This window comes from Rhea pennata, chromosome 2 (assembly GCF_028389875.1).
Source record: "Rhea pennata isolate bPtePen1 chromosome 2, bPtePen1.pri, whole genome shotgun sequence".
Lineage (NCBI taxonomy): Eukaryota > Metazoa > Chordata > Aves > Rheiformes > Rheidae > Rhea > Rhea pennata.
Window position 1 is genome coordinate 59,801,441 of NC_084664.1, and position 23,774 is coordinate 59,825,214.

The 23,774-nt window shown below is 37.2% G+C and overlaps 1 protein-coding gene across 1 annotated transcript in view; it reads left to right on the top strand.

Annotated features, from left to right (window-relative positions):
* The window catches only part of CNTNAP2 (contactin associated protein 2), a 1,099,877-nt gene that overhangs the window by 451,176 nt on the left and 624,927 nt on the right, over positions 1–23,774 (top strand). Inside the window, exon 4 of the mRNA XM_062569605.1 lies at positions 18,958–19,105. Coding sequence (XP_062425589.1) covers positions 18,958–19,105 — 148 coding nt within the window. The remainder of the gene's footprint in view (positions 1–18,957; positions 19,106–23,774) is intronic.

Genomic DNA, 23,774 nt, shown 5'->3' on the forward strand with positions numbered 1-23,774 from the left:
ATGCCCTGGCTCTCCTGAGGAGAATTTTTTAAAAATGTCGTTCCGTTTGCTACCCTGCTATGCTTAGGCACCAAAGCAGTTGTCTACAAGAAGGTATTCACCATTGTTAATAATTCAGCTATTTCATCCTTGAGTTGCTTTAGGACCTATGGGTGAATATTGCCTGGCCTTGGTGATTTGTTACTTTTCATTTTCCCTGTTTGTTCTATAGCCTGCTTTACTGGCACTTCCACTTCAGAGCCATCTGGACAAAGTCCCTCAGAAAGAAGAGGGAGAGCACCCCAGTTTCTTCCCCAGAAAGCACTGATGCAAAGAACTGATTTGACTTCTTTGTCGTGGCTTTCCTTTCGTATTCCTTTATAGCCTGGTCATCTGCTGGGCTTACCAAGTGTCTGCCAGGCCGCTTGCTTTCAATGAAGAAAGATTTATTATTCGTTTTGCTTCCTCTTTTGTAGCTGAAATGCTTCAAACTACATTCTGGCTTGTCTTGTTGAGATTGTGTGTTCAATATGCCAGAGTTCATGATGGTTTGTACTTTTTAATTTTTCACAGAGAAGTGTGGTAAGTTAATCTACACACCACAGTACCCATTTTGATGGCTTTTGATATCTTTTACAGTCCATGCAAATCCTGTACTATTTTTCCATCTTCGCCATCTAAATTAATAATTTCCCATAAATGAATACTAAACAATACACTGTATCCATATATATGTAAATATTCCATCTTTGATTTAAAAAATGAAAAATAATTATGTTTGAGGAAGATACACATCAGATCAGATTATGTCTGTTGTAGTTGCCTTTTATTTTGTTTCTTTGTTTCAAAATGTATTTTGGTGATATGTAGTCTTTTTGCCAGTCCCTGGGTTTTTTTTTCCCATCCCCTTATTGTTCCCACTCCATTTTGATCCAATTTGATACTTATAAATCCTGGCTAAGGAACTTAGCATTTCATGCATCAACTCCTTCAGTCTGTTTTGGGTAAAGACTACCTAATCTCTATAGATATGTCTGACACTGTGTCTTCAGGATTTATTTTCACCTCTCACATGGTCATTTCTACTCTGATCCATTCTTTCCTATTAACTATTCTGCTTTTGCACTCTATTTCCAATTTTGGTGACCTTGTGGAAAACAAAATCTGAGCGCTTGTTTTGCTAACACCTTATCTCTTATACCCGTTCTCGCAATATAACACCTCTGCTCTTCTTCTTAGTCTCTTCATTTTTGTGTGGTAGCAAAAGGTTAATTCTGTTCAGTACTTCTTGCCCAGTCCACTGAAGATTGTCTGCAGGTAATACTCTCTGTGTTTCTACCTGAAACTTATTTTGCTGATTTAGCCCCAGTCCAGACTTTGGTAGTTACTGGTTGTAACTCAAATATTTTCAAACATTGTGTCAAGACGTAGCTGTCAAAGGGAACTGCATACTTAGAACTCCACATAGCAATTTCCAGTGGAGCCCTAAAGGTTTAGTTCCCCTTTCAGGAATACAGTATTGCACAGCTGTGATTAGAGCCAGCTTCTTGTACATTCCCATCCTTTACTGCTACAGATCTCTTCCCCTTAACACCACAAATATGCAAGAAGTCAGCCCTCAGCTTTCTCATTTACAGCTGACATGCATAGAGAGCAGAGCTGACTTACTGATTGACCTGATGGAGTAAAGATAGGGTACTCAATCTTTGTGCTAGTAAAAATCCTAAAATCTCTCGTCTTGGGAGCACCACTAGTAAGTGAGAAGAGTTTTCCTAAACACAGGTAATAGCTTATGTGGCAGGGTATACTGCTAAGATGCACTGGAGCTGTTTGGACCTATACCTAAAGAACTAGAGCAAATGAACATTCAAAAGACAGGTTGCCCAGAGAGGTTGTGGAGTCTCCTTCGCTGGAGATCTTCAAGGCCCACCTGGATGCAGCCCTGTCTAACACACTCCAGGTGACCCTGCTGAGTGGGGAGGTTGGACTTGCATGATCTCCAGAGGTCCCTTCCAACCTTACTGATTCTGTGATTCTATGAAAACTTTTCATATATCCTCTTTAATACCTGTCATCTATGTTACATTAATATCTGACTTCTATAGTCTATTTTGATTTAATCACTGTCTTTTATCACTTGTGAAAAGGTAGTATAAAAATATACCGTGTTACCATTTTTAGATTAAAAATAGGTCTTGTTAGATATTGATTAAATTAAGGACAATAAGAAAATAGTATGCATTGGTTCTGGTTTCCCCGAATATAGTAATCTGGTAAGAGTCTCAAATTTACTGAACACGTTCATTGTGTATTATTTTCATTCATTTTTTATGTGTAACTTCTCTATTTTTCTCTTTTTGTACCACTCCATAGATCTGGGTCAGCATTTTAAAATGATAAGCCTTGTTGTGCTGCATTTTGGAATTAAGGATGGATTGCAAAGTGCTTTGAGCCATGTTACTTGACTCTGTAAAACCAAATACAGTGATTAATTTGTGGATCCAAAGCAAAAGTTCCCTGGTAAATGTAATCTAATAGGATTTTCTCTTTTTTTGTTCTCAAGCTCTACTCTTCTGTCATCACTGAATCTAAAGACAGAAAAAAAAAAAAAAAAGTTAGTATTCCTGTTTTTTTTCTTTAAATTTATATATGACCTTTCTATTCTGTATGTTCCTGTGGCCTAGAATACCTGATTTCTAATGTACAAATAACTACTATCAGTACATTTAGGTAGCTAGTCTCTGAACTGTGTTTATGGTGCTAGAAGATAAGTAGGTAACATTTAAGCATGTTTAATCATAGTCAGACAGATATGCACTAGGCATCTAGGGTACAATTCTGGTTCCTGAATTTAAGGATCTAGCTCCAGCTGAAACCCCCCACCACCACCACCAACAGCATGCTGCTGGCCACCCACTGTTGGCTCCTCTTAGACCTCCTACAGCTCCAGTGTCACATCTGCTTGGCTGATGAAGATGTCTCAGTTATTCTAGCGCATCTCAGATGGCAGTAGGCACTTCAATTTAGCGCCCAAATTGAGCCCTCGAAGATAAGTCCTCAGTCCTCCAACTGAGGAAAGCATCTCTGATCAAGATGGCATATACGTTTTAGCTATTTAAGCTAATGATACTTCAGAGCATGCACAATATTAAGTACACATTTAAGATCTGCTTATCTTCTGTAACGAATTCAAGCTTCTGAGTCTTGTTTCCTCTGCTTTCATCTTTGATATTCAAGGTTGCATCTCTACTGGCAGATGTGAGCAGAGTGTTCCTCCATCCCTGCAAAAACAGTATGATGTGGCTGTGCAAGCTTCCCTGGCTGCTGCTCTGGCTCTGGAAGCTGCAGGAAGATGTTCCTGATGCCTCTTGCTGCTCAGAGCAGACCCTAGGGTGAGGGGCACCCGGCTCTTTCCAGGGCTGGAGCTCCCAGCCCTGAGCTGCAGAACCATTTATGATGGGTTAGCCCAACTCCTGGAGTTCAGGAGACAAGTAGAACTGATTGGCCCATGACAGCCCCAGGGACAGATTTTAGCTCTTCTAAGAGGTGCTCTTTTTCAAATTTCTAGCACTGTTTGCCCTTCCAAAACACAAATCATGCCAGGACTATGGCAAGCTATTGGGAGAAAGCAGCTAGTGGAGTACTTAGTCTACCTTCAGCCCTCTCTCCACTTTTCACGATAGCAATTGTGTCTTCCTACCCATTGATATGATGACAAGCAAAATTGAGGTTTCTTGAAGTGCTATAATTCCAATAATAACACTTGAGAAATACAATGTAAAGCTATTATAAAGCCCAGTATATTCACCTGCTGCTCTGGATAGCTTGCAAAAATAAATTCAATAGTATCTACAAACGTGTTCTTTAATTTTTCACTCTCTACATTCCTTACAGATGGAGGATGTTCATCATTTTGCATACATCAATGCAAGTGCAATTCAACTTAGTACTGACATATAGTCTAATTGGCTTTAAAATGGAATTTTGTTTTTTGAGTGCTAATTTTCAGGTAATGACTTTCTAATTGATTTTCTCTTTATGAAGGACCATTGATTCATTCCCTTCAATGAAGCTCGGTTGGCTTCCCAAGAGAATTTATGAAAAGCTGCCGAAAACAAGGATATATCACTGCTGCTTTCTCTCCAACTTGCTTTCCTCTCCATCTAAAATGTGTTATTCTTCCCTAAGCAAGCTTAGACTAACAAGGCTAAACAATTGTGTTGTGTATGTGTACGTATAAAATGGGCTGTTTGAAAAAAAAAAAAAAAAAAAAAAAAAAAAGCATCCTTACTCAAAGATGCATTGAACTTTTGTAACATTCTTCCCAAAAGCTGGATATTCACCATGCATTCTGGTATATTTATATGACAGCTATTTAACATTTGTACCAGAGTTATTCTGAGCTATTTGGATTGCACACAGATTACCTGAACTGATAGTATTTTACTAAAAGAGGCAAGACAATTTTAAAATGGAAATATTGGTTACTGTGTTATTGCATTGCCTGTGTCATTGTGAGTTAAGTCACAGCTGAATTTATATGAAGCATAGTGGAGACTGCTTGAAAGTTTTCTGCTGCAATACAATATAGCAATCCCAGATAGATGATAAAATATAATATGAGCAGTAATTGGAAACATTTCAGTGATCCTGTTTAAGAAGGGATTGGATCCAGACATTTAAGATGGTGACACAGTAAGAAAAGGAATTTAACAAAAGATGAATGGAAATCCATGCTGTTACTTTAGTCTGGTTTGAATATGCACCAGGGATGGAGGAAAAAAAAATAACAAAATATGAACTAATGTCTTTAAAAGCATACCTGTACAGATTCTGCCAGGCAGCATCACTTTGGCATTCTGTAACCTGTTTCAGTGCTGGCTGAAGTTCTTTCTGAGTCACAAAAATTCAAGGTATCATTGGTTGGTATCACAAACTATTACTTTGTCTTAACTATCTGATATTTTGGTGTTATAGAAGCATAATTATTATCTAATCCCAGTTTGCCCAGTACTTGTACAGGAGAAGTTACTCGTGATAATAAAACATTCTTTAATACAGAGCAAAAGACATAATGAGACCCAGGGACTGGAGGCTCAAACCAGACAGCCTGAGTAGAAATAAGGAATATTTTTAACACTGAACACAATTAGCCATTGGAGCAGCCTCCTGAGAGCTGTGATAGATTCTCCATCATTTTCAGTCTTAAGAATCAAGACTGCATGACCTTGTAAAAGTTGCACTATAGCTCAGCCTGAGAGCTCATTACTTGAATGACTGCATAGGAGTCTGCAGTCTGTGTGTACTGAAGGCCAGACTGGATTATCATAATGCTCCCTTTTGGCCATAAAAGTCAATGAGTCTCTGTCATTTGATTTGTTAAGTGAGCAGGGATGTGAAAAACAAGGTGCATTGACTTTTTTTTTTTTTTTTGATCTGTGCATAAATAATAGCTAATTAATTCTCAGAAAACACTTCTGAGAATATTATCTCCGTTCTACAGACCAGACAAGCCTCAGAGACACTGGGTTGTCAGTCTAAGTTCAAACAGTAAGTAAGCAACAAAACATCACTCCAGCCGTCAGGGTCCTGGCTTTGGCACTTGTACTACTGCAAGTATTTACAGAGCTTTATCAAACCACTGTACAGCTCTGTGCTGCAGGTACCTGCCTCAGTACCGCAGAGAAAGAGAGCAACGCTCTTGTGGCTCCTTCCTTCTGAAGAGCACCACGTTTGCTCTAAACACTTACGGACGTTGTTTCAAAATACTCTCAAGTAACTAGATTAGCCACCATCTTTCGCTGTTCCTTGGCCTTCCCACTCTTCTTGCCTAAACATATCCACAGAGAGTAGTGTTGGTTTCTATTTTATATTCATTGCAGGGACAGGGATATGCACCAGAGTAGTAAAGAGCAACATATCAATAGTGAAGATCCTGGAGTCTTCGCTGAAAATGCTGGTGATAGTAAAAACACTCGCCAGTCCTGGAAGATGACAATGTCCAGATGATAAATGTTGAAGGAAAAAAAGAGTATGACAAGAAAATTCACTGTATATCCACCGAACTTTTTCTGAGGTTCATTGGCCTTTGCACAGGCGGAAAAATGCATGTTGTTTCTCTTGTACTGCTGAAAATCCACTGGGAAGTTCATAAGGTAGAGCAAGTGGCAGGCCACAGGAATAAAGATCTTTCTTTCCATCTTCTGTTTTTACCCCACTAGAATAACATATGAAGCTATTAAGGCAGGGGTCTGCTCTGTTGACATCTAACTTTTCCTTGCTCTTTATTCTGTTCTGATAAAGGCTCTCACTGCTACTCATTGATATGATCAAGAGCCTGCAATAAAGCAGACAAAAATCAAAATTTCACTGCTTCCTTTTTCAGGGAAGCATGCTCCCAGGCCAAAAATAAATAAATATCTGACTCAGATAAAATTCCCCATGCTCTGTGGAAAAAAAGTGACTTGCAAACAACTGGTGATCAATTAACTCTAAATGTTCATTCCCCTAAGATTTACAACACAGCTTAAAATTAAATTTAGGAAGTTTCTGTTGCATGCAAATTAGGCCATTAAATCATTTTACAGTTCATCTTATGAATTGTCTTCCATCTATCGGTTAAAAAAAAATCCAGCATGTGGGTGGGGAGGATCTAGCAATAATATGACACAGTTGTGTCTCTTGGAATTTAGGTGAAGGGATAATGCACATCAACAAAGAGCAGATATATCTGGGAGCAGGTTATGATAAGCAAGCATATGAGAAACTACAGTGAGCTACGGTGGGATGAGAGAATCTGTTCTCCTCACAGCTAGCGCTACTGTAGCTAAACTGCGTGTTTATATTTTAGTTTCTACAAATCTTAATATACATAGTAAATAGCCAGTTTCATTAGGTCTTTTTTAATGACTAACATTGCTTTGCATTTTCGGTCTTCTTTTCCTTTCTATTGTTATGCATCTAGGTCACTAAACTTTGGTACAAACTAATTTTCCTTTGTATTTACAAAATATAAAACAAAGTCATTCTTGGCTTTCATTGATTGTATGTATTATGTTTGCATTGATTAGATCTATTCTGTAAAGCATTTTTAACATTTATGGTATTTATATTTAAAAATAAAGAGAAGAAAATATAAAGTTTAAGGAAAAAGAGATGCTGTGATTAAGAAAGAAATCAGGATATCCAGACTCCAAGACTAGTTATAACTTTTTTTTTCCTTGGGTAATTAATTAGATTGGATGATCTTCAAATACGAAGCTTTTGTATGTCTAGTCTCACATCTTTTGAGTAGGCTTCCATGTTGTGAAATAGTGATGAAGGAGTAAAAGAAGAAACAAGGAAGTAATCTGCCTGAGGGCACCCTGTATTCAAGTTCCCTGGCCCTCAGATGTGAACCCAAATCCACAAACCTTCCACTGTGAATCTTCCTTCCTTTCTCCTCAGCTGTGCTGCTTTGCTTAGATAAATCCCTGCATGTTATCATTTAGGGTTATGGAGGGTGGCAGAACCAAACGCAAAACATAGGTTTACTAGATTGGTTTTGTTCTTTTCTTCTAGTGCTTTGCCACTATTTTGTGACAGTGCTGAGGGACTTAAGAAAATTAGACATGGTAACAATAATTAAATAATTTATCAACTTTTATATCAGGCCATTACAGCCTTCTTTTTATGATGACCTTCTCACTATGCTTGTTTTTTATAGTGCATTCATTAATAAATGTGAAAAGTACCTGAAAGGGATGAGTCATCTGCTACAAAAATGAAATTTATTGTATAGCTGTTCCCCTCTCCCCGCCTCTATTAAAACAATTCCATGTTGTAGAGGCTGAGGATTAGTTTTCCCAAGTGGCCAGTACAAGTTGAACAAAGATGTTAGGTACATCTGAAATCAAAGTAGAGTTCTTGATATACTTGGCTTTATGTGAAATTTTTGCTTTGCTTTGCTGTGCCCAAATGGATGCCTTGGTACAATAAATACAGCAAATGATTCACAAAGATTAAAAAAAAAATGATGCATTTGGGATAAAACTTTGAGAGAGACAACATAAGGGACTGTTGTTTAGGCTGCTTTTTTTCCTCTTCCCCTTCCCTTGCTCCCCCCCCCCCCCCCAGTTATTTTCTGTATGCAATTAATAACTGGAAACTTGGTTTATTGCTTCAATTTTGCTAAAGAAGGTCAGGTTGGTTGCTTGGGGGAAGTTAAAAGTCGCTAGAAGTAGGAAAAAAAACTTTTTCTACAGTCCGGATTCTGTTGGATAATCTCTTTGCACAGGAGGGTGGAGAAGAAATTGAACTAAACCATCTTCTTTAAGGGCCTTCTGCTGCAAATTGAAACTTCTACGCAGCAAGGACACTGAGGAGTTGTTCTGGTAACCCCAGCACCAGTGGGCCATAGCTATTCGCAATTTATTACCCTTGGAGAGATGAGGCGAAATTAGTCTCCCAACGGTTAACCCAGTCCCTATGAATAAAGCTAAATTAGTGGAGCCCCAGAACCACTAGGGATTTTTTAAATGCCTTTAATTTTTCCACGATGATATAACATAACAGTTTAAGTCATTTGGTGTATAAGGAAAGCATACAGTTGGATCAGGTGATCAAAAAGATTAAAAATCCTTCCCTCTTTCTTTCTTTCTTTAAACGGATTCACCTTTGCTAGTTATTCAGCAAGGTTTCCAACATACAGAACTCCTTGTATTTCAGATGTTGATGCTTGCTTGACGGCATTTGACCTAAAAGATGGCTATTCAATCAGTTTCATAACTTCTGAATCCCCCAAACAGTGTGCTTGATGTAAACAAGCATGAAACAGCATTATAGGGAAATTATGGAGATGTGTTATCTCTGTCAAAGGAAGAAATAACCTCTGAAAGAACTCCTGAAAGAATAAAGTTGGCTAGGTAATAATCAGATGAAATAACATTCTATATCTTAGAACAAAAATAGCTCCTTCAATATCTTTTCTTCTATTGTTGTCTGCTTTTTTAAGACATTTAACGGTCTGTTAAATTTTCAATGTCTCCAACTGCAGATTACTTCATACTCTTAATTTCTGATGTGGGTATTGGGCATTTTCTGTGTGAAGGATAAGCGACCCTTTCACCATGTCTAAACCAGTGGTTTAAAGCAGAGACAAAATATTCTGCAGTCCTCCCCACATCCCTCTGTAGTTCACATTGTAGCAAAACAAAATTTAGATGATCCTTAATAAGAAGTTACCTGAAGGAAATCCCTTAGGAAAGAGGTAACTTGTAACTGTTCTCATATTGCTTTGCACATCCCGTTAAAAAATAGTCTTGCAACACTTTTCGTAATTTTTCAGAAACAGCACTGTCCTTTTCCTAGGAAATTGAGCAATTTCTAAGTGCAAGGTGAAGGACAGGTGAGCATGTTTTAAAACTGCCAAGGAACATAATTCTGCCTCTGGGAATTTCTCAATAATACTGGTTTGATCAGTTTAAAAGGATTATTCTGCAGTGTCTTACTCCAAGTATTCTTCCTGACACAGGAGACTTGTGTTTGCCTGCAGTTTTTCTTTGGATTCTTTGGCCTCAGACCTCATTTAGCCTTGTTCTGAGTTTTAGAAAAGATGCACTTTCTTTTAATTGATCTTTTCCATATTTACATTAGGTTTATAATCTTTTGCTTATCTCCTGGTCAAAGAGCTGCTTTCCATCATGAAGATCGTACTGGTTAGGACTTTGATTTAAGGCAGTGATTGTCAGGGCATGGGCTTTGCTGAGGGCAAATAGGGGGAAAAGTGGCCAAGGCTTTTCTATGTCCTAATAACCTTTGGTAACCTCACCAACCTTTGGAACTGTTGACTTAAGTGCTTGCACAGCATTGTAGGTATGCTATTTTTATTTTCTCCCATTTTCTTCTATTCTCTTCCAAACCAAGGCATTCATTAGAATGTTAAATAGCTGTAGTAATAATTTTCCTTTTTCCCCCTCTTTTCTCTAGACATTACCTGATAATTTCTGCTTTAATATTATACATTTATTGTTTTCTTTTCATAAAAATCACAACTGAGAAATGTGCAAAAACAAACAAAAAAAAAAGATGTAAGATGATTTCAGAGGCATGCTTTTCAGGTTTCTGTTATTTTTAATGTATTTTAAATATTTTAATATGTTTTAAAGACAGCTGGACATGTTTCAAAAACAGCTTATTATTTTGTTGTTATGCAGTCTCACTTCTCATTATTGAGAAGCCCATCTAAGTTACAGATTACTGTAATACTATTAGTGACTTACCGGAATCTCAGCAATAAACAGATACTGAAAATATACTGGAAAAAGGCACTTTATTGTTTAATTTTTTTGCCTTCAAAGTCTATTCATTGTTATCTCAATATAAAACAGTAACTTCAATCTTCCAGTATTTAATAAACCATAACGAGACTTAATTCCCCGTTCTTTTCTGCAGCACGATTCACGAATGTATTCCTGTGACAGACTGCTTCATACATGACGCACATTCCGGTAAAGGGTTGTTTCTTTAGACTGTACTAGTCTGGGTGGAATTAAACCAATCTGATAAGTAATCTTTGGACATTTGTATGATTTCGCATAAGGATGGTAGCTCATCTCTGAGAACTGTTTATCTTAAAAATTGACCACACTAATCTCCTTATCACTCACAAAGGGAGAACAGTAAAACAGCAAGAATGATCATTTTGATTTATAGCTAGAAACTGAAGTTACAATATAGCTATAAACTGAAGTTACAAGGCTTCTATCAAGGGCAGAGAAAATTGTACTAGAGAGGAAAGCAAAGCAAGGGCCACAGTGAGTACATCTGTGCTTGCTCCTCTTCTCCAGTCGAGGTCTCATGCCACTTGCTCCTGCTCCGTAGCCCAGCAGCCGGTGGTCAGAGGCCTGTTGTGGTTTCAAAAACGACTGCAATTGCAATTGGTTCATTTGCAAACGCATTCTTTCCATCTCTCCCTCTCTGCAGAGGTAGGTGTAGAAAAAGTAATTTTTGCCTTTTAATGAACACAACCTCATAATTCCTGGTGAGAAATGCAGGGTTTATTCTGCACCTGTAATCATTTCACACTTGTTTCTGTATTCTTTTTCTTTCAAAAAGTATCAATCACTTGGCAACTCTTAGAACTATGTTGTGGATTATATTCTCCATTTTGTAGAATACATTTATATTACACCCAGGAAAATTTATGTTTTACTGTGTAGTCAGTGAAGAGTGGCAAGCTTTTAATTCAGTTCCTATCTCCCACTTTGCTTCAGTGACCACAAAAAGCTTAGTCTCCTAATTTAGGCGCCTATGTGAATACTTGACTAACTGCTTAATAAGTATTATTTTATTTTTACAACCCCATAAAATGAATGGATTTTTATTCCCTCTTTTATATGAGGAGCCAAGACACTGACAGATTAAGTCAAAAGTACTCATTCATTTTGGGTGCCTGGGAATGTACACTACGTACCACTGAAAAGTTTGCTGCAACTTACTTGTCTAGTGTCACCTGGACCACTGGGGCATCACAAGCAGAAGCCAGATCCTGTGCTACAGGGCTGCTGTCTTCGTTTTAGACAGTCCTTGCTCAGCCGGCAGCCCACTGGCTTGAACACTAGGCACGTTGCTGTTTCTCAGGTAAATTATATAGGAGATCTTAAAAATAACAGTCTTACTCATTATGCAACCCTGAGTCCTCCCTGAAGTGCCAATGTCCTGAATAAGCCAATTGTCTGAGAGCTAAAAATCTATTTAGTTTATTTCAGACCGAAAGCAAATTAACCACTATTCCCCCATGTGGTAAGAAAATGTTGACAACAGCAAACATTTGATCTAGACAGCAAAGTTTTAATATGATTTTCTAGCTGGTAGGTTGTATTGGGATAAATTTGATTGAGGTGTAAATACTGGATCTTAAATCTGGGGAAAGGCAAGGGTAGATTTTCATCAGCAAACATTTCCAAATCAAGCTCATCTATTGCTGTTGATATTTAGAATCATGGAATTGGTAGGGTTGGAAGGGACCTCTGGAGATCATCTAGTCTAACCATCAAGCGAGTGGCCCATACAGGGATCGAGCCCATGACCTTGGCATTATTAGCACCACCCTCTAGCCAACTGAGCTAAACCTAACCCCCGTTGCTCAAACAAATGTTCAAAATACTCAAAATGAAAAAACTGCAGGAGCTACTGCAATCTCTGCTTTTTAAGATTCTATAATTACAGTAGTCTCTTCCAGTTTTGTAATAGCATAGATCTCTAGGGAATAAATAGTATCTGATATGGCAATAAACCAATGTCATAATGTAATTTAGGAATACGTTAAGAATATCCTCAGGAATACCTGTCCAGGAAACACTAGTTCTAACCTTTCAGGGCTGGACTTCTCAACCTTAATGTTGTTTGAATATATTTGATGTATATTTTAGTGTTTTTTTTTTTTTTTTTTTTTTAAAAAAAGCAGACTGGAAAATCTCATCATGTGTTGTCATCCTTTCAAACCCTCTGTGGTTCACCAGAGGGGTTGAAATCTGTTCCTCAGGCAGGTCTTTAAAGTATCGGCTAATTTTGTGAATAGAAGTACTGGAAATTTGTCATCTTTTATGTTTGGTAAAACATAAAAGAAGGGAATCAGATATTTTCTAGTGAGCTGTTTTGCCCATTGCCAGGATTCAGTTTCTGGATCTGGAGAAGCCTGTTACTACTTTTGCTGTGCTGCCATCCATAATATCCCCTAAAATAAAAATGCATTGAGCTAAAGTCTATGGGAACAAGAGGGTTAAGTGGATTTGGGAAACAAACAAACAAAAACCAGTCTGTACACATATGCAGTTACTCTCAGATGTTCTCCAATTCTCTGTCCTCAACTTTCAAAAACTTTAGCTAGGAATTGTGAACAAAGCAAATCAGTAGGAGCTATCTCTGAACAGAATAACCCTTAAAGATTTCTTGAGGCTCCTGTTAAAGTAATGAAAACTAATCATCCCTCTAAACAAGATCAAGTCGAACAATGGTTAAGTAGAGCTTAGAAAATGTTAGCATATTATGCTATAAGATCAATAATTTTATGTTGATGAATCACTTGATTTTGCTTGGAGATGTGAAAGGGTAAAATGCAGCAAATAGAGCCTGCATGTTATTGACTTCGTCATGACCACTGTTTGGATGCAGTGGTAACCACATTAAATTGTACATATAATTATGATACATACATGATTCTAATATGTTTCTAGCATACAAAGACAGAATTAGGGCCTGAAAATAAACCTCCTAAGATTTAATAGAGAATTTAATGGAGTGATAAAAAATACGATTCTATTTCAAAAATTCTAGGAAATATTTTGAGCACTGAGTATTTGTATTCAGATGCGTTGAAAGACAGTTGCTAGATGCATAACTGTTAATTGGCCACCTTTTTTCTCCCAATCCTTAAAAAAACCCACGATATATTCAGATCTCTATCTCTTCATCAAATATGATTGAAATTGGACAGTGAGCTCCAAAGTTGAGAGGAAGCACTGACAAACAAGAAAGATGCATGCATGCCCATTCACATATTCAGCACAAGATTGTACAGGAATTGTGTTACTAACAAATCAGTTACAAGATGCATAGCAAATACCTATTTCTCAGTGGAAATTAAATTAGAAGATTGATAGATTTGGTGATCTTTGTTTGTATATTGTATTTAAAGGCCCTTGAAGTGGTATGATGAGAGCAGAAGCATCTCGGGGGCTCTTCTGCCTTAAGTAGCCTACTTTTCTGATTTCTGTCTTTTTAAGTAGTGGAAATAACTGTAGTCCTTATATTGTGTTTTTCAACTAAACCAAGTTCCTAACCTCCAATATGTGAGTAGTTCCTCAGAAATCAGTGGTATACCTGCGTAACTTGCTTATCCGAGATGTGGCTGAGGTAAGGTTCTTTATAGTTGTACTGAAAGTGGGACTTTTTGCATATTAGTGGTAGTACAACTGGGTTCAGTGACTTCCTATTAGCACCGAATAGCAGCAGCAGTAGAGTGTTAATCTATTCCCACGTTAAGCCTGAGTTTTTAGGAGCTCTGGTCATTTCATAGCTCGAGTCTCAAAGATGAGATCTGGCATCTGTTGTTGGTACTGTTGGGGGATTTCTTAATTCAGGATAAGGAAAATACTTTTTACTTTTAACTATAACTTTTAACTGTATATAGGTATTGCTTTTCTCTCTGTGTGAGATGATCATGAAGGATGCCATAGAAAAGCTGGCTCGCTAAGGACGTGCTTGTTATTTTTCAGAAAGAATTAGAGTGCGCAAGCTGCAGCATTACTGATCGCGCTGTTCAACAGGCAGCATGAAGAACTGATTCTTTGAGGAAGAAAATACCACTTCCTATCCCCCATTTCTACTCCACACATCTTTAGGGTCTGAAAATATAGGAATGTCTCAAAACTAAGCTGAAACTGACCAATTTTTAATCAGTCACTTTCTGACTTATTCCTTTTTTTCCAGTTTATGTGCTATTTTTCTCTCCAACTAGTTTTCTTACTGTTTTTTTCTTCTCCTCTTTTCCCTTCCTCCTTGAAGTCAATCTCATAACACTTTCTGGTATCCAGTCCTTCCAGTTGTGCTGTTTCAGTTTACCTTGTATGTTTGGGCTGGATTTTCAAAGGTATCCAGCAGAGAAGTGATTAAGCAGGTGCAAGGTGTTTAACTAGAGCGTGACTCAATTTTTTTATGAAGTTACATTTTTTTGGAAAATGGTGTTGTGGTGAAATGCAAGTGCTTCACTGAAACGTCTTGATCTTATTGAACCGTAATCCAGATTTCAGTCACCTGGCGTAGGACCCTATGGGCTGCCCTTCCACAGCACTGTCGGCCAAGAGCTCCTGACACCTACCTGCTCCCTGATGGTGCGCAAGTTTGGAGAACTCCAGTAAAGGGCAATGTTTTCCAGATTTTCTTTGTCATGCAGGCAGAAGGCTGACAGCCATCCACAAACTGGTCAGCTTGTCAAATTTATAATCAGTCTGATTTTTGGAACAGCATTTGTTTTGGAAATTGGAAATGTTTGTAAACGTTTTGGAATATTCAGGATTTTCTATAAAATAGGAATTTTAAGGTTTAACCAGTTCTATGCTTAATTCGCCTTAGGATCATCAAAGAAAACATAGCTGTGTCTACCTATGGATGTTTATATATTTCATAATGCCATACTTCTTAATGTTAGCTCTGTATACAAGCCCTGTTTCTGAGTACAAGAGTCATTTATGGAGCTATAATATCATGGAACATAGACTCTTTATTGTGTTTTCACAGTTGTTGTGAACGCAGCTAGAAGATTAGATTTTTTTCATTAGTTCAGACCCATAAATTATTCCCTCCTGTGTTTAAAAGGCCAATGACAAAGCATAACTGTCAAGAAATGTAATAGTAAGTATATAATTAAACTAATGAAAAAAAATTACCATGAAAGAAATTGTCCGTCTTCCTGTTTTAATGGAAAAAAAATGTCATCCATGCACCCACCCTACTTCTACATCCCCATAGAAAGAGCATACGTTGAAGTAGTTTTAATATTTGTCCCTGAGTAAGTCATTAATTTGGATGGAGAATTCTTCATCTGAATTAATTAAATCAGGTGAAAAAAAAGTGATAAAGTAAAAAATTAATTTGCACCTGAAGCAAATTAGGTTCTCTAGCATATGTGGGGCAGAATATGAAATGGTAGGTTTTTAAAGTGAAGTGCAGGGTTTTTTTCTGCTTCACTAAAGGTTTAAAAATTGCAGACATCATTTGGCTGAGTATCTGTCCAACATTCTTCTATTCTTTACCTCTGTGACTTAAGTATAAAAACTTCCTCTTTTGTTTGCTTCCGACACTACTTCTCATACAATCTTGAGCCTCTGTCTTTCAGAGATAATTTTGCAATGCTAAGAATTTCTTTTTAATCCTTAATAATAACAGCATTTTCTCAAAATCAAGTTTGTTAATGCACTTGTATATATAAAGTAGGATACCAAACAGTATTGCAAAATTGTTCTTTTACAGAAAACTGAACACTTTTGTGAGACTTAAGTAACATTCTTGAGATGTTTGCTACATAAATTATGCAGAATCTAGAGGCAAGTTTTGTTGCCTTTCTTCACTCTTACTGCCTTGCCTCCCTGCCAAGGATTGGCTGGGGGAAGAGTGGTTGCAACTCTCGACATTCCCAACCTCTTCACTGCAATGTGAGCTGAAATGTAAAAAAAATAAGGAAGTTTGGATCTGATATAAGAAGAGCAACAGCTGGTAGAATAGAGGGTTCAGGAGCTGGACTGATGAGATAATGCTGCTTATCTTACCGCCAAGTGAACCATCCTAGTCATTCTCCTTCTTTGGGTTGAAGAAAAACCCTATTGCTCCTGAAGAGCACATTTCTGGCAACACTGATTTAGTGAGTTTGTGAGATTAAAAACGTGGACAACTTGAGAAGTTTATAGAGGTATTTCCACCTTTTCCTGGAAAACAGTTTTGTTAAGGGGGTTTTGTTATTGTACATTTCTATATTGTACAGTCAGACACTCACCTCCTTTTTAAAAAATCTCCACCATAATGTTGGTCTAAATTATACTTTTAAATCTTATTGTTTGTTAACCTTGGCAAACATGGGGCCTTGCAAATTGTATAAACTCAAATTTTAATGAAAACCTGCTTTTCTGAGCCCATGCACAAATCTCAGTCAGAAAAGCAGATTTAACAGCAATAGTACATAATTCACTAGCTCCTGTAAATTGATTTTTCAGCCCTGCAATGATGGATTTTGCTCTGATGTTTGCATTCTCCACAGAGCGTGTATTACTGTACCACATTTATCTAAATGAAGGCTACATTTAAAAGGATATTGTTCTACTGGAAACTAAATAAAATGCATTTTAATTATCTGAGAAACTGATGACACCCCAGGCTGCCTTATTCTCCACTGCCTGTGTCTCTGTATCTCATCCAGCAAATGTTACTGGATCTTATATCAATAGAAACCCTCAAAATAGCAAACATTTGCTGGTTTAGCCCTAAATCTTTCTGATAAAAAACAAAACCAAAAAAACCCCAGTAAATTGTATGTCAGAGTACCAAGTTTGAAGAGATACAGAAAGTCATTCTTATTTTAAGAATCAGACTTACCCATCATTTAATCAAATGATATACACAATATCATGCCTGTCTATACTCTTCCCTCCTTCTAATACTTCTAGTGAATTAAAAGTGCTACGTTAAGAGAGTTTTGTTAAGGTTGTGCTAAGGATTAAAAATTTAGGACATGCCCAAAGAGAAGTTGTTCTTGTAATGCAGAGCATTATGCTGTATGCTCACACACTACTTTGTTTTTCTACGGATTGACTTCTTTATTCACCACCTGAAGTTCTGTTTCCTAGAACAGGACTTAGAGTACAGACAGCTGTTCAACAGGATTTCTTCTTCTCGCCGTGCCCTGTCTTGTGTCCTTTGTTATATTTGTATGCTAGTCAGCTCGGAAGACAGAACTATTAATTTCCTCATAAACACTTACCACTTGAATATTGAAGTGCTTCCTAGATATTAACTAATGTATTTTAAGAGGTGTACAATGATGTGAGGGGTGGCATCATCTAGCATGTGAATCCCTGCACTACAGGAAAACGAAGGAGAAAGTAGCCATTCTCATATGTCATCATTTTTGCAGGTAAGCGAGGAAGGGAACCACCAACCAGATCTACTGAGCACTAAGCAAAATAGGTATTCATTAAAGATATTCTTGTGGAATAATTAATATCTGGGCTTACGATTAAAAATAATTATAACTGAATCCAAAGGATCGACTGGAATTTTTTTTTCTCAAATTTTTGATAGCTTGATTTTGCAGTAAGTATTCCTTACACTTCAGTTGTTCCTTCATTTGTTTTTAATTTCAGTGTACACTGGAGTACGTTTTTGGAGTTTACTTGGATATATTCAGGTGGTAAAGGATAGATACTACTGACTCTTTTTCTCTATTTTTTTTCTGTAGCTAAAGCATAGGTTTTTAGAATGCACAGAGTGATTATTTTCAGAGTCTCTCTTGCAATGGGTCAACTTTTCTCTGTTCATTTATGACTACTCTATTCACTGTCCCAAGACACTAATTTCTTTTGAAAATTATCTGTGAAGAGGTGTGAGAGTTCCTCTGAAAATATTAAGCCTAACTGAATGAGCAATAGTTTGTTAGGTGAAAGAATAGTCTTATTTCTAACATCTGCCTTCAGTGAATGAGTGGATTGTCCACAAACTGACTAGAGAAAAAATATATATTATGTTAACTAGGAGGTATTGTTTACTTTTGAGCTTGATGTTATGAAATGTTTTACCAATAAGTAGAAAAACCCATAGAATTTGCACTATTTACTTCACTGATTTTCAAAACTAAAGAATTGTTGTGTCCTTTCCTAACTTCCAAAGTTTTATTAATCAAAAATAGACTTTGCTATAGGTGACAGCTATGCTTATGACAGAAACCAGATATCCACTTCCCAGTGGGTAATACACCAAAAATAAAGGAAGATTTCTGGGCTGTTGGAAATTGCAGGCATTGGGGGGGTTTCAGGTCTGTTGTAGGTTTTTCCAGTGGGGACATGTATAGGGAAATGACTGGAGAACATAATCTAATTGTTTGATGATGGGCTTCTTCATCCACAGATCGACTGCTCTGGGTGGGACACTTTTATTAACATTTTAATGGCTGCGTCACAGGTTAGCTATGCAGAACGGATTGCTTTCTTACCTCACAGCAGCTTTTCCAGGAATTCAGCCTATCTTCTGTGCAGAAAGAGGACATGAGGTCCTAGTGAAATGGTTCTTAAATCAACTGTTCATTTGGTCATTAGCAAAGGAAGAACTGAAACAAACTTCAGCATAACCTAGGTGCTCAGGGGACTCCGTATCTAATGTTTCCCATCATAGCAGGAAACTTTCATAGCATGTGAGATAGATGTAATATAATCATTTTATTTTTATTTCTCTTAGGCATTTCCTGGAAATACAAATTCTGATAGTGTGGTCCGGCATGATTTACAACACCCAGTTATTGCTCGCTATGTACGTATAGTTCCTTTGGACTGGAATGGAGAGGGCCAGATTGGGCTGAGAACTGAGGTCTACGGCTGCGCTTACTGTAAGTTTTTCCATGATTATCCCTCCTTTTTTATTTCTAAATAAAACTGTCTTTACATCTCAGATTAGATCTAAAACTAAAGTACTTTTTACTTAAATAGATTAAGATGTTGCATGACTGCTAATCATGTTGCCCAGGGTCTCATGAAATATTTATTGTAGCCTTAGCTTGTGGGTTGCTCTTCTGTGGGAGAGGCAACACTGGAATCCACAACAATACTGCTTTGAAATTATTCTTTTTAATCTTCATGATTGTTTAAGGATATAACATGTTTTTCAGAGGTTTGCTTTTACTATATGAATTTAGAGTTTCTTTTGAAATCTAGATAAGCAGTGGCACAAAGGCTACTCAAGTTAAGGGCAGAATTTATTATGTCTTAAGAAACCTAAGAGCAGTTTCTAAATGCCCTTCCTTGAATTTGATCCTGCCAGAGCTTAAATAAAGTCTACAAACCTGCACAGACAGCTGTCTGATACCCTATTTCTAAATATATATTTTTATACAGTATCCTTGTTTGTAGATATTTTAGCTGGAAGGCCATATTTGAGATTTCTCTGTTTTTATTCTAAGCAGGGCAGGAATTAGAATAAAGCTAGGTAGGACCATATGTCCTGCAGATATCATCCGTTGACTTCTTTGGGTGACTTAGGGCCTATGAGTGCCCTTTGCTATTAGAACTATCAAAAAGAAAAATGCCAGTAGTGATTGTGATTTTGACAGATACTTCAAAGCCTAGATACTTTCATTTAACACTGATGAGAACCAAGAAGAGTAGCATTTCCACATCATTTCTCTTATTTCCGTGCAACAAAATACGTATTTTAAAAATACATTCTTAACTGCCAAAGAATTTTCAGGCAGCTGCAGTGATTTAGTTGAGAAATCAAATCAAGCTTCCTGTGGTGAAGGCAGTGCAGTGCTGAGGGCATTCACGGGTGTTAGATACGTTTGTAAAAAGACACCGGGATATTTATTATCTTAAGAACTGTGGGCTCTTCTTAGAAGTTGATTAATACTCAAAAAGAAACTGATCTTGTGAAGTTTTTTAAATCACTGTAGTTATTCAGTGCACAGCCTCTTAATCAGTATGCATTTACTATTGTATCGCTAAAATGTTTTACAGTGCTGTTTTAAATATATAAGCACTAAAGCGCAGTTAATTTTGCAGCAGCATGATAAATATTTACTTTTAAGTATATCTACTTGCTTTTTATCTCAAATACAAATTCAGGACTTTGATAAAAGAAACCAACATCTGTTCTTTTTTGTGAAATATGACTCTTTTTAACAGAAAAATGCCTTTCAACAGCAGAATCAAACAATAAAAACTGAGATCTTTTCTGAAGTATTTACAGCTGGAAGCAGTATTTTTTGATGAAATAGGTAGACAAAGTACTGTAGGTACATGACAGGATGCTTTTAGAGGCTTAAAGTAAAAATGAGAAAAAGTAAAAGACAGTTTGTTGACAAAATGATTTCAGTCATTTGATGAAAAGTTGCTTGGTTGACAGAGTGCATACTTTTGGAGGAGAAGACAAATCATCTGTCAGGGAAACAATGTATAGGCCTATAAAAATACTGTTAAAACATGTCTTCAAAAAACAACTGAGGCAGCCAAACTTATAGGATCGGGCTGCTTGTGGTAGAGGTGATTTCAATAATTATTTTTATTAAAGCATTAATAATAAAATTTTATGTTGTTATGTGCACAGGGACTTCTGTCCCCAAAAAACCCTTCTAAAATGCTTTGTGATTTTGCGATGCAAGAATTGCTTTCACCATCCCTGAAATTCACTCAGTAGGGTAGTAGCAGAGCAGTGAAGAAGAAAATCTAAAATCTCACTATTAAGAGAGAGAAAGGCAGCCCTTTGGTATGACTACTGGAACAGGGAAGTACTGTGTAGAAATTTCCACCTTGTCTTGTGCTGCTGTTTGGTGCCAGACTTCATCGTTTGGAGCTAGGTGTAAAGCACTGCTTTGTTCCATGTAGAGGTGTCCTCTGGCATGGGCAAACTTTTTAGCCTTAACAGAGGTGCGTACATTTGCATATAAATACAAGCACTGCTGTTAAGCAGTGTAATTTGCAGGCTATTCCCTCTGTCACTGAAGGAAGTGGCCGTTGGGATAATTAGTGATTTTGAAAGGCTGATTAGAAAATAGACTTCTGGTCAAATTTACCTCAATTTCTGGCAGCATCACCTAAATAACAAGGCTGCCGATGTATTGCAATTGTACCTTTTTGAAAGTCTGTAGATTCGCATTAAATGTATTCTTTGGCTTAGACATTTTTGATAAAGCATTTTCAGATACAGAAATTGGGCATCTTGCACACAGTGCAAACATGTATAATGTAAAAACATGTATTTAGTGACTATGAAAACTCATCTTTCCTTGTATATTATTGCAGCCTGATCATCAGTCTCAGAGTATGGAGAAAAACAGTTCCTAGCAGTTCCTGGTGTTAAACTGCTCATTCAAAAATCATTGTAACCAATTGCCATAGTTTCCAGTTCCTCATTTTTGGAGGTATGCTTGTAAGATGCACATTTAGTTTTTTGCCCCAGAGATGAAAACCACATTCTTCCCCCTCCTCCAGCAAACCAAAGCAAAAATAGGGGCAACTTCCAGAGAGAGGAATAGATCTGAAGTCCTCTGAAAAAGTTAACACTTTATCAATCTTCTCCTTCCAGCTGCGTGTTATTTTGCTTTAAGTTTGAGAACTGGGATGAAATGGCATTTTTGTGTTTTGTGTAGATGAGACCTGTGAGGTCAACTTCTAAAAGAAGACCTCTTAGAAGTCCCCAAGAAAGAATTAGGGGCTCACCACAGAACAAGAGTCAGAACCAGCTTTGTATTGTTAGTTGTGAATAATGGTGACATTAATTTCAGAAAAGACTTTCATTCTCTCTAGGGCAAAACTGACTATGTCTTATTTGAGGGAGAAAAGAAAAAAATTACATGTATAAGGGCTATGTTAATGGAGGAGTTGCATGAGAAAAGAAATAAGCTTGGAAGGTAATAGCAAATAGATTATTATGTAACATAAACCATTTATTTCATAGTCAATGGGAGTTTTAACATTCACTTTAAAAGCAGCTATTTAGTCCTCTGTAAAGGGGAAAAGAGTCTTTACACTTAAAGTGACATCATTTATCAAAAAATAAGTCATAGAGAAGAAAGCAATATAACCAAAGGCAAGATACCCACTGAGTCAGTTAAGGCAAAACTGATGGTAGATTTTTATTCATACTCTTTTGGAGACAGAGAGCAAAGGCATGTGACATATATCTTCCATCATGTCCACACTTAAGAATTTCTGAGACAGGCAGTAATGTCACGGCATCTGGAGGCTATGACAACTGTAATATAGTACATTTCACTACCGATTCGTGAAGATCGTAATAAGTTCCTGCAGGATTATTGCCATATGAATAGTTCCCTTAATCTCTGTCCTGTGGCAGATGAATGTCTGCAAAATGGCAATAGCCTTACTACTGCATAATCTTTGGCTGTTCTCTCCAAGATAACCACAGAAGGATTTTTGGGTGCTGAAGTGCCTACGTTACAAGTGGAAATATCATGATCTTCATTTGTCGGCTTTTTTGATACAGTCGTGTTGTACATATTCTGTATCTAAATTAGATGTATGAATCTTTCTGATGCAGTTATACATCTGATGGTAGGAATTTTCAAATTCCAGACGATTCCTTTCCTAAGTGGGAAAATATATTTGGGGAAAAAAACAAAAAACAAAAAAACATAACCATCTTGGAGATGCTTTCAAAGTTGTGCAAATACTTAATACTCATAAGGCAAGTACCTAGCCGTACATGTTACAGAAACAATGATTCATGCTCCACTAATAGTTGCAAAGTGACTTTTTCTCCATTCTTTGACTAGCTCCATTTTCTGTTATGTACAAAGCAGCAGAACTGAACAAATGTCATCTGAGCAGTGTTTGCAAATCTGTTCATTTCGGTTATTAGCTATATATTTGTATTTTGTTACCTATGTCAAATGTTACTATTTCAGTTTTCTGGTGGATGGCTAATATTCTTTTAGTGAGAGCAGGAAAAGAAAGAATAACAACCATGGTCCTTAGGGTTCTGTGAACTCAAGAACGTTTGTATGGTGAGCACTTGCTCTCCAGATATTTGAACACAGCCTTGGTCATGTAAACATTTACAAGAACAGAAATAAGGCCTGGAGATGTGGTTAAGGGATTAGCCATTAGGATTTGAAATGAATGTTTGAAGGAACTGTTTATGAAGTACTGAAGTGCTAAAAACTGTGGGCTGAACAGATCTTTCAGGTAATTGTTGACCTGGTTAATCCTGCCTGCCTGCAGAGACTTCAGCTCCCAAGGGCAAGAGTGGCTTGAACCTGTTCTACTCACCACTAGGAAATTTTGTATGGTACTTCTTTGAAATCTCCTTTGCTCTGTTTCATGCCATTGCTGCTAAGTATCCAGCTCTCTTGCTGGATACCCGCCAAGGGTTAAGCCCTATGGGCTTAACGTGAGACCTTCATCCTGCCCAGATCATCTATTATACCTAGAGGTCAACAGGAATACGGAAGGCAGATGAGGAAGCTGCTGTATTTGGCTTTTGCAGAATCTGGCTGATTTCAGGTTGGGTTTTTGTTTCACTAGCATGACATCAAAAAACTC